The sequence below is a fragment of the Triturus cristatus genome, chromosome 12 (assembly GCF_964204655.1).
Source record: "Triturus cristatus chromosome 12, aTriCri1.1, whole genome shotgun sequence".
In the NCBI taxonomy this organism is placed as follows: Eukaryota; Metazoa; Chordata; class Amphibia; order Caudata; family Salamandridae; genus Triturus; species Triturus cristatus.
This window is the reverse complement of record NC_140595.1, coordinates 132,063,112-132,075,143: the sequence shown is the minus strand read 5'-3', so window position 1 is coordinate 132,075,143 and position 12,032 is coordinate 132,063,112. Positions and strand designations below refer to the sequence as shown.

Below are 12,032 nucleotides of genomic sequence, written 5' to 3'. Positions count from 1 at the left end.
AATAGGCATTATCCAGTCCCATATTACTGCCAGGAGTGGGACAAGGACTTTAAAGACTAGGCTGTAAACAGCATGTGTTCTACCGGTTAGACCTGGCCAAAGAGCAAGCAAGTTAGCAGCTATGGCAGACAAATGCATCTGTAATTTTAACAGTATTAAGGGCTGTTTCAAGTACACATTTTGAAATAAGACGGGAGGAAAAATAAAGGCATCAGTCAAACCACCATTATTTAGGGACCCAAAAATAAAGGGCCTGATAAAATATGACGACACCATGGCAGACACTTATGCAATGAGAAACATCCCAAGGCCCACCAAGCCTTTAGCAGAGGGATTAGTGTGAAAAAATGTGAACATAGCTCAATCTACTTTCCAACTTGTCAAAATTATTAAATGGAGTAAAGAACGTACATCTCACCCTCATGGGAGTCATTAAACCAGGATTATTTCAACAGCCACTCAACTACGGAAGAAAGCATGTATAGTTCTTCCAGTTTTGGCACACTGTGGGAAGTTTCACAGCAGACTCACTACTCATCTCCAAATGAGGGCAGCAGAGTGAGAATAAGGATCAAAGATATGGCAAATTCGCACATACCACTAGGAACATGTATCCGTACAATAGGACAAACAATTATGTGCCAAAACTTTAGATTTGAAAAAAATATTGAAGCTTTTTAAAGTAAGAAACAGCTTGCCTCGATCATAAGAGCATAAACACCAATAATCAAACAGCAATGCCAGTTCACTCAACTGTGGTTTCAGATTTAGGGTAAAGTGGGTGAGCTGCCACAATAGCCGCCAGCACCCCAGATAAATCACATGGATTTATTTTGTTACATCCACTGTGCAAGATTAATGTCTAATGATCTGGGACACATTCAAATAAACTGCAAGTTCTCTAAAAGAAAATTCTACCTTTTCGACCTGTAACAGGGCCTCTAAAGAGTCCCTGAATTCACAGACTTGGACAGAAAAAGAGGATCCTAGTATTAGCAATTCTAGAGTTAACCAAATGATGCTCCCATGAAAAAACTGCTGGCTGAAAACCACAAGTGGGATGTACTTCTCTAATTAGAGATGATATCAAAGAAGCGAGGATAAGAAACCGGAATGATTTCCCCTTTCTTTAATAAATATTAACACTACGGCTCCTCAGTGTGGGTGGCTATACGTTTGACCTTGGTGACAGCTGCATTGAGCAGGAACAGTTCTGTCCGAGTCTAAATACAGATCTTCCTCCTATTCACCTTCCATACCAAGAAATAGTCTGGCAAAACTTCACAGGCTCCGCTTCTTGCACCTCAAAGTTTAATGCTTTGGCGCACGAGGAAGAAAAGTGTTACAAAGGTTCAGGAACTAACTGCAGCCATGTTCCCAGGAAATCAAGTGAAATGGGCAGCAATTTTCTTTCATAGTTTAAAGGTCTTGGTACCAAAATATGCACAGGTTGGACAATAAAGGTCGTTGTAGCCACAAGACGATATGGTACACACCCAGAATGAATGAAGCCACAAGGATCAGAAATAGACATTTCGGGGAGTGTCAGGGGGTGAGGGGAGGGTGAACAGATCACTGCAAGTTTCAAGACTGAAAGTTTATGCACTGGTTATGGGCACTGGAGTCCCAGTAACTCAGCCTATATCTGATATGCAGAACATTAATTCAAGTAAATAAATAAGCCTACACATTAAATGGCACACAATGCACATACCCTACAAAAGTTCAACCTAAAAAATATGTCTGCTCACACCTTAAACTTAGTTTTCCCCATTGTGCCTGGTTGCACACAAATTATAAAAGCAGGATAGTTATCTTTCTGGATACACAAATTTTTATCTGTTTGCATCCAGTTCATTATCATTTTTACTTTAAAGGTATTATACCCAAAAATGTTGTATAAACCCGAATCATGTGCATTAAAATGTATACAGTAAACATTTACCTCTCTCAGAATAGCATTCCCATCATTGGTCATAACAATGCCACCCATTGGATCCAGAAGCATCTAAAAGACAAATCAAAAATGCTGATTAACACACGCTGCGATTAAACATTTTGGGACAAATCTGAACCTTCCTTTGCGTATCGACATGGGTTTCTAAATATTGTGCTTCTATGGAAGAAGTTAATTCCCCAGACATGCAAGTTGACGGAGTATTTTCTATTTAACATTGTTACTGCACGAACAGTGGTCTAAACATCTGATGACAGGTTAACATTTCTTTAAAGAGCAGGATAGGAACAAGAAAAAAAAAAAAAAACACACACCAAGGCCATCACAATAATGTACACAATTTAAAAAGCAGAATGTACTGTCTGGGTGTAAACAGAGACAACCAGCTCTAGTTCTCATGCTCCGAAACATTTTCTCACCAAAGGCAAAAACAGATAATAGTCAGATCCAGATAATAGTCATTTCCCACCTACCCAAGCAAAAGTGATCAATACACATAGAAGGGCTTTTCATCCTCACTTTGCATTGGTGCAGACTATGAGACATTTATGTTTTGCTGCAGGGCACTGCGAGTGTATATATATGGGGCGCAACCAATGGTGGATGCTTCATTTGTAGTTCAGGTAACCGAGCAGTCCCAGAGACCTTGTTATTAGTGTTACTTTATGTACTTCACTTTGGTCTCCTCGAATGCGTATTCTGCTAGGTTTTCTCTTATTCAAATGCCAATAAAACGCAAGTTAAAAAAAAAGCTTATCCTCGCACGGTTTACCATCAATTCGAATCTGTTCATGTTATTTGGCACAAAACAAAAATAATGAGCAGGAGCAGCACCAGAGGTCCTATCAATTTAATGTGCCTAACTATGTGTAAATAAATATCACAAAAAGGCCTGTCTTGATGGAAAATAATTATAAAAAATAGAAAAATGGCTATTGAAAGTGCTGAGACCACCAGTGAACCAGCTGAAGAGGTCAGTGCTGGACCAGTCTAGGAGACAGGCAGGTGTGTATCTGCATCAGTTATCCATGTTAAACTCTCCCCGGTGAGCGCCAATCCATGACAACAGAAGTTGTTTGCATCAAATACATCACCTTCATCATAGCCCTTGGTCCTAGACATGTTCGTATGACGTCAGCAATAGTCTGAAAATTTAAAGAGATAAAAAGTATAATGTAGTCAGATATGGTAATAAGGTAGCATGTAAACTATCAATAGACTTCACCTTTTGTTACAATTATGAAAAAGTCGCCACTGAATTTCAATACACATGGTGTTGCAGATATTTCATGATGAAACCACGAAAATGGAAGGCCAAAGCTTGCAACTGTCCCCTAACTATATATAAAAATTAGACTGATACGACCTAAGATTCTTCACTAGAGAACCATAACGGAACAAAAATATGGTATCTCTCTAAAAGGTGGAAGAACAGTTTACCTGTAATCATAGTTCTCTTCCAGGGGATTCTAACCAATGTCATAAGTACAGACTTATCCTGGCCACATACGTTTTGCAAAATATAGATCTATAGGTGTGCAAGTTCCTTCTTTAAGAATAGAAAGGTGCATTTATGGATAAAAAAGAGGCCTCGTAGTACAAACATGGCTAGAATTGGCACCATTTCTTTTAAAGTTTTATTTTTCAAAAATCTCAAATTGTAGTCAGTGTATCTAACGTGACTAGAATTATCACTCAAACCCATAAGCTGTATAGCTAGAGCATTAAAACGGTCACTGTGCCTTTAAGGGTTTCAACCCTTACCCTATTGTCCCATCATGCACCAAAGGTGACCGTTTATTTTCACTAAGCTCAAGATCATGGGCACAAAATAAATTCTGCTTTAAACTCTTGTCCAGGGATGTGAAAGGGTTGCCTAGGATTTTGATGAGGATTCCACGATACGAAAACTAGGATTGCAGGTAATAAAGGTTTCCTTCTCTTCCAGGGGATCCTTATCAATGCTAAAAATAACTAAATAGAATTTTAAGCTCATCCCACTACAAACAAAAAAAAAAACCTGCAAAAAAACAAAACAAAAGTAGAACAGTTTTCACATCTACCTAAAAAGATTGCTTGAAGGATGCTCAACCTACATGGGCATCTGCTCTCAAATCGGAATCCAAAATAACATGGTCTGGTAAATCCATGTATTGATCTCTTTGTAGCAGCTTTATTTATGAGACGGGTACACTTTGTAGTAGAGCCATCGATCCTGCTTTTCCCCTAGTTCAGTGAGCTTTAAGCTTAAGAGGGAGGGATTTAATTGCTCATTGGTAGCAGAAAATGAAAGACAATCCACTAAGAAATGTATTGTTTTGAAATACAGAGACCAGTCCTAAAAGGACTGTAGTTCATAAATAGACAGGCAGTTTGTTGGATCTATTTTGCTTTATAAAAGTTTAATGCTCGACAATCCAATGAATGAAGGATAGTTTCCACCAGGTTAGATAGACTTAAGAAAAGGGTTGGTAAAAACAAGAAAATCAAAACTACCTTTGGAAGAAAGTAAGGGTAAGTTCTCATTACAACCCTGTACTTATGAAAAACTGTTTATGGCTCTTTTGAGCATAATGGCATAAAGCTTGAATTTCACAGACTGCTAGAGATATAATAATGGCTACAAGGAAAGCTATCTTCCATTATAAATGTTACAAAGTCACTTTATGTATCGGTTCAATGGAAGGACCAATTAGTTTTGAAAGAAATAGGTTAGATTACAATAGGGGTGGGCAGAATAGGGGGAGGGTCGAATGAGAGGGAAAAAACAAAATGATAAACTTTAATTCTTTCTGAGAAAGCCTACACAACATCTATTGTAGAGAAAACCATTAGTGAAGAGATCTTCTATATGTAGTAATTGCTGAAGAAATCTGATCAGGGAAAAGAAAAGCTAGATCTGGCCAGGAAGAAAAAAAGCTGGCATAACCATATCCTCTTGGCATGCAACAGGGTGATTGTTATTCTGAACACACCAGATGCAGAATCTCTTCCACTTGAAAGCATAGGAAGTCCTTGTGGAGGGCCTCTTTCAAGATGTTCATGCAATCTTGTGGAAGATCCAAGTGTCTGCAATGCAAAATTCAGGAGTCAAACAGCTAAATTAATCTATGGTAGGTTGGAGTGTAGGATCTGGCCTCTGAACTTGTAGAGAAGGTCAGGTCTGCACAGCAGCTGCCTGTGTGGTCTTTCAGATAGATGAAGATCTGTGGACCATCAGTAAAGAAGCCATTCTGGAGCTAATAGAATCATTACTACTTTGGAACGAAGTAGTTTAATCAACAGAGTTGCAATCAGAGAGATTGAAGGAAAAGGAGTAGAGAGGTTTCCATGGCAAACTGACCAAAAAGGCATTTCCCCATTGTTCCAGGTTTGTAATACCTTGGGACAACGTTTGGGCAATGTTTGTTGTTTGTATCTGCAAAATGATCTATTTGAGGATACCCCCATTTTTCGAAGACGTTTTGCAGTACTGCTGTTGAAGATCCAGTGATGATGGCCTTGTATCAAAGGACTTCAGGCATCTGATAGTTCGGAATGAATGACGGATGGAACGCCTCAATTGTTAGATTCCTTGACAAAAGCCATCTACAAATGGTTTGAGCCTCAAGAGACAATTGACTTGCATGTGTTCCTCCGTGCTTGTTCAGCGAACACATTACTGTTGTATTGTCCTTCTGAACAAGACATGGATTTTTTTCTGAATGAAGAGATGTAAGAAAGTGCCCTCTTTTTGCATGGATGCCCCCACTTTTTGCCAAACTGTTGAGGTACTTTGAGTGTGCCCTGGATTCCTGCTAACCAGGTACCCAGGGACTGTTTTCTTTCTCTAAACTGCTGAATTGATACAAAACTCAATTGACACTCTTGGACCACGTCAGTCCCTTGTAACTGGTACCATAGGTACGAAGGGCATTGTGGCCAGGGAAAGCCTAAGGGCAGCAGCACTTATTGTGCCACCCCTAAAGGTCATTACACACACAATGCCATTGCACGCTGCGTGTTTTGGTGCAGAAGTGAAGTCGACATGGCACACAACCTTGTGTGCCATGCCTACAGCCCACTACCCTGGCATAGGTAAGCCACCCCTCTAGCTGGGTGCACTATAGTGGTAAGGGTACAGGTGCACGAGCCCTGTATCCCTACAGTGTCTAAACCAATTCTTAGACATTGTAATGCAGTAATGCCATTAAGAGTAAATGGTGCTGGGAGTTTGTCATTACTAACTCCCCAGCACCATAATGAATTTACTGAAAACTGGGAAGTTTGGTATCAAACTTCTCAGCACATTAAGCCCACACTGATGCCAGTGTGGGATTTAATGAAAAATGCACTCTGAGGGCATCGAGATGCCCCATGAAAAACGACCTAACACTAGTGTCCTGCCTGGGTGGCTGCTCGCCACCTGCCACCACCAGACATGTTTCTGGACCCCTGGGTCGAGAGCCTGCCGCTCCCGATGGGTCTGGAACAATGCACATCCTGGGACGAGGTCCCAAGCCTCCTCCCTCAGGATGGGCACGGTCCACGAAGGGGAAGCAGCAAAAGCCTGCCGCCCTTGTGAGCTACCCCAGCCGTTTGCTGCTTCCAGCAACTGGCCTCCACCGGTTCTGACCCCCACTTTGGGCGGGAGAATCATCGGGAAAACCAAGGGAGGTGTGCCCACCTTTGCCAAACTCAACCCTCAGGTGGGGGAGGCGAGGTGAAGCATAACTCTCAGCCTTTGTTTTAGTTATCGTATGACGGTTGGGAAGAGCGTGTCCCTTGCATGGTATACGGATGCGTACTTCTGCCCTAATGCCGGACTACATGTGCAGCTGGCATCCCAATTTATTTTGCTTCTCTGGTAGCACACACTGCTGGCACGAGAGCAAAGGCCTAGGTTGGTCCCCGACCCTGTGAGGTACAGGACCTGTCCAATGACCTGGAGCGCCAAACCAGGTATACCTTCAAAATAGACAGTGGACTATAGTCCCTGTCCGGAGTATCATGTAAAGAGTTCATTACAGTCTACTGTGCTTTCTCATTTGAATTTTGACCAGACCATTTTTTCCAGTGTCAACCAAAGCGTGGTCTACTGACCCCTACATGTATAGGGAAATAAGAGCATGAAAGTGGAATTCAAAACACTCCACTATGTTACAGTCCAACCTTCTACTTGATCTAGGAAGAGAGTACTCTGTAGAAAACTTTGAAATGCTGTGAAACCAGGTTGGTGTCTGACTGAAAGCCAGTCTCCCCGAGGCGAGAGGACATCGCCTGAAGAGAACTCTTTATGATGGAAAACAAAGACTCTTCCTGAAGATCCTAGAATCCTGCCTGACTGCTGAGCAGGGGGGGAAGGAGCGTGCATGGCCGTGCAGGATGGAGAGACTGACCAGGAGGAGAGGTTCAGCACGTTCCCACATGAAAAGCACCCAGAAGTAGCAGAATACCCAGAGAGAACAATCAATGAGACGCCTTTTGCTGAGAAAGGGACCCGCGGTCTTGGAGCTCAGTTCTTTAAGAGCCTGCAGGGGGCCAAGTGACTGATGCTGGCACTGAAGAGGAGGAACATTAATTGCTACCAAAGCAGGAAGCTCCAAACCAGGCCGAGGACCCAAATGCCACACACACCAGGAAGAAGTCTCAGATTGGAGACCCCAACTTTCCCAAACTGAAATGCTGGTCAGCAGCAGACCCCATAAGACTGCCCTGGCAAAGGACTGGCGATACTTCATAAGCCTGCCACCGGAGCCAGTCCTGTGAAGAATCTTACTGCTCACGAGAGCAGTTGCAGTGAATTACAAAAGAAGAGACCGCCCCTTGAGCGCAGGAAGGTCACCTGTACTGTCACACTGCCTAGATGGCTGCCACTCACCATCAGGTAACCGTGGGACTTAAATACACCTGGGGATGAGAGACAGATGTGTGGGCAAATCTGCCAGTCCTACTTGAGAGCTCGAAGTAGGAAAGCAATTGAACTGAGCTGCACACTTAACTATAGAGCACTTTTGAGTGATAGACAACTAAACCAAATCCTTGTCTACACCCTAGTACAGCAATGAAGTATATGTCTAAGTAGGGATATTTATAAAGCGCAACTGCTACTCCAAGGAGTGTCCTGCGCTGACTGCCGAAGAGCATCAGCGGAAGCAAGAAGGAGCTATGGGCTGGAACAAAAGCCAAGTTTTCAGCTACTTCTAAAACACGGGCATTGACTTGATGCTTCTAAGGGTCAGCAGCAGTTTGTTGCAGAGGAACAGGCCCAGAAAGGAGAGGGCCTTCCCCCCTGACCCAACCTTCTTGATAGGTGGGGTACTGTCCAGGAAGAGATTCACAGAGCGGAGATTTCCCTGTGGGGCATAGAACAAAATACTGCTTTTTTGTTTTAGTAGTAGCCTGGGCTCATGTCGTATAAGGCTTTTTAGGTCACAAGCAGTGTCTTAAAGATAATCCTTTTCCTTACTGGCAGCCAATGCAGAGACTCCTAAGGAGGCTTGACACATGAGCATCTCGAAAATAGTTTGGACGCTGCATTCTGGACCAGCTGAAACCTATCCCTCAGGTACTTAAGAATGCCAGAGTAAAGACCGTTCCAATAGTCAAGACATGTGATGCTCAGGGCTTGAATCACTTGTCTGGCCGCCAAGGACAATAGGAACAGAAATTTCCAAAGAAGTCGAAGGAGGGCAAAGCAGGTGCCCAATACGGAGTTTACTTGGGTACAGAATAGCAATAGACTATCATATTTAAAGCCCAAGTTTTTCACCACCTGATTTTTGATAAGAGGGGAGAGGGGGCGGAGCGTCCGATGGCCAGAAGGACTGCAAGGGTGTCGCCGCATCTGAACCGAAAAAGAGCAGCTCAGTCTTTCCCATATTAAATTAAAGGTGGTTCACGGACAACCACCCAAATATTGCTGTAAGGCAATTACGATGTTCCTTGCCTGGGCAGGGCTATTTGTAATAGTGGGATCAGGAACATTGCAGGATGGAGGACAGTTACAGGTCAAGGAAGTGTAAGCGTAGCGTCTTAAGATCAAAGCGCAAGTTGAACAATCTTGTTTGACATTAATTGGATTGTGTAGTGTTCAACTCGGTTACAAGATTAAAAGTACATTCATTTTTAATAAACAAACACTGGGCTAGTCATTACATTTTTTTTTTTTTTTTTTGTTTGAAACCGTTTATTGCAATCTCAAATATATACAAGTATGGGCCTACAACCTTCCGGCCGGCCGCTAGAGTGACAGGAGCATATGACATACATACAGAAAGGCTCTTGGCGTTGCAGAGAGTTAAATCAGGAGGTATCAACGACGTGGGCCCCATAACTCCGAGCCCACAATACGGTTTCATTTTATAAAAACACAACAACACAAAAAACCACACTCGCAAGGCAACCCGCAATCCGAAGTAACAGCACGTGCTCCTTAAGTGGGGGACCCCAACCATCCACAAGAATCTAAAGAGGGGAATGAGAACAGATCAGGGACTGGGGAACCCTGTGTCCGGGGGAGGGGGTCAACTAGGGGGACGGAACTGGTGAGGCAGCCGGCAGTAGTGGTGGCTCACAAATACCCCCGCGGTAGGCGTTCCAGGGGCCCCAAACTTTCACCCACGCCCCAGGCTTACCTCTCGCCACATACACCACCTTTTCTCGGAACATGCACCAATCCATGTGTTCTTTCCAGGCCAACACCGCCGGGGGCCTCTGGGATCCCCACAGCTGCGCGATGTCACGCTTAGCTATCATATATCCCAGAGTCACCCATCGTGTCTGCGGAACCGAGTAGTCAGTTGGTTCCCACACATTCAGCAAGCATCTCCTCGCTTCAGGCAACAGCGCGACACGCGTAACCACTAGTCATTACATTTTTGGTTTGATTTGACTGTTGAGATGTCCCAACACTACGTTCCCGAGAACCCTGTAATTACCAGCAGTCACACTTTTATACTGGTTACAATAAATAATTACCAAGCATATTCACCAAAAGCATTCAAGTACTAAGTGAATCTGAACATGACCATATGGTAGTTGAATCAATATGTATAATGGTAAAGATCAAGGAGCAACTTCACAGCACAAGCATCTCCATGTAATGCAAGCTCATTCTACTCAAGTGTGTGAAATAATTAACAGCCCAAGTCCACTGGAACCAAGTGCTGTACTGAGCGAAAAAAAGTCAGGGACAGATAAGTGGCAGCTTAGGAAAAAAGTTAGAAACTCCATTATGCCAGCAGAACATTAGGTGTTCAAATATCAGACATGTAAGTGATCAGCATTTTGTTTCTCAGTGTTATGAACAATGTGGAATATTACCTTTGCCGCATTGATGTTGCCAGTCTGTACCTTCCGGCCAGACTCTCGTTTCATGTTCTGGCCTGAAACACAAGAAAAAAAAAAGCTGACCTTTCCAGGTTAAGAAAACTGAATTTTTTTTTTAAGTGCTGTTTGTATATTTCTCATTAATATTAGCCTCTTACTACTTCATTGCTATACAATTTAAGAATAATACCATCAAGGCCAATTTGAAAACATGCTATTTATATATTTTTAAATAAACGTGAATGGTATTCAAAGGTGTTATGCGGAGCCATATCATCATAGCTTTATTCGGTTATTACAAACCATTAAAATACACATAACATGTTAAAACATTACATGTAACAAGAAGAGTTAATCAAAAACAGATATAGAAATCAAATGGTGAATCTTAAATAGACCACTCAAAGGGAGAAAGGCAAACTATAGTCCAATCATGCACTGAGGTCATCAATTGAACATCCGGTTTTAAAACATCTTAAAAATACAGTTAAGAAGCTGAAACATTATAAAACCAGAAGTAAGGGAACTGTGTGATATTTAGGTACCACATAACACCGACAGCTGCGCAATAATACATGGGATCTAAAGCGCAAATACATGTAGAAATGACCAAGAAAGTGCAACCATGATAAACTTAAAAGTTATGTAAAAAACTTGTCTGATTATGCCCTAAATTTGATGGGGGGGGTCCCATCATTAACCAACAGATGCTGAAGAAATCTTCAATGATCCTCAAGGACGGTGGGACAAATGCAAAGTAGGTGTGATAATATGGTGAAAACGGTTGAGGGATGTATTTTTGGGGCCCTCTTCTAACATAACTGATGAGAACCAGAGCAGCATGTTCTCTTTTAGCAAAGGCCCAATGACCAGAGTCAAACGATTACATTATTACCTTTCTGTTCAGGGCTGCTTTGAACTGTGAATGTGGCAGTTTTAAGTTCCACAGTTCTGCCGTACCGGTTAGCTCCAGTGCGTCAGAAAGGGTGTGAGCCTGAAACATTTGATTGACATGAGCTGTTTGGTCGAAAGAGACTTCTAGTCAAATGAGATTTTTCAGTGATCCTGGCTCTGCTACACATGCAGAGTGCATGTACTTTAAGATACAGGCCTGCTGCGTGATTAGTTGGTCACTTAATGAAAATTCCATCCTAATCTGAGCTGGTGAGGTGTTATGCGGTAATTTGAATAGAGATCTAAAAGCTGTACTTGGTGAGCTGTTCGGGAAGGCACCCAATTTCCTTGGGAAAGCGTCTGTCCCGTATGCCAGGGCTGGAACAAATTTGGCGGTAACTATTTACCAGTGGAAGCAATCATGAAGGGGACAGGGAGTGTCTCAGAGGCTGGCTCCCACTCGGTGAAAGAAATCTGCAAATTCGGGTTGGAGTCCTCGCAGGCCAACAGTACCCGACCGCCGATTGTGACACCGGGTACCGCTGAGATTATTTGACAGGGGCTGTGCGGGATCCATGGCATCACCTGGGATTTGAGTCACTTGGTTGCTGGTTTGGGAAGGCCTGGTGTTTGTTTTGGAGAGCCCAAGGTGGTCCAGACAGTTTAAAGAGCTGCCCTTGGACTGCAGCCTACCCCCTCTCAGAGGGCCACACCGGAGACTGGTTTCAGTCTTCTGATGGAATCAATGGTTTGCTTGAAGTTTGGGCGGCTGGAAGTTGCCAGGCTGCTCTTGGGATGGGGTGTTCTTGTTTGGGGGTGTTAAATCTTGTGTTCTAGTTCATTTTCAAAGCATGTGTGGCTTCCTTACTTT

At 42.9% G+C, this 12,032-nt stretch overlaps 1 protein-coding gene across 1 annotated transcript in view; it reads right to left on the bottom strand.

Moving 5' to 3' along the window:
- The window catches only part of CCT3 (chaperonin containing TCP1 subunit 3), a 113,696-nt gene that overhangs the window by 82,211 nt on the left and 19,453 nt on the right, over nucleotides 1-12,032 (bottom strand). Inside the window, exons 2-4 of the mRNA XM_085638849.1 lie at nucleotides 10,262-10,323; nucleotides 3,052-3,102; nucleotides 1,946-2,008 (exon numbers count right to left, since the gene is read on the bottom strand). Of these exons, the coding sequence (XP_085494975.1) occupies nucleotides 1,946-2,008; nucleotides 3,052-3,102; nucleotides 10,262-10,323 (176 nt within the window). The remainder of the gene's footprint in view (nucleotides 1-1,945; nucleotides 2,009-3,051; nucleotides 3,103-10,261; nucleotides 10,324-12,032) is intronic.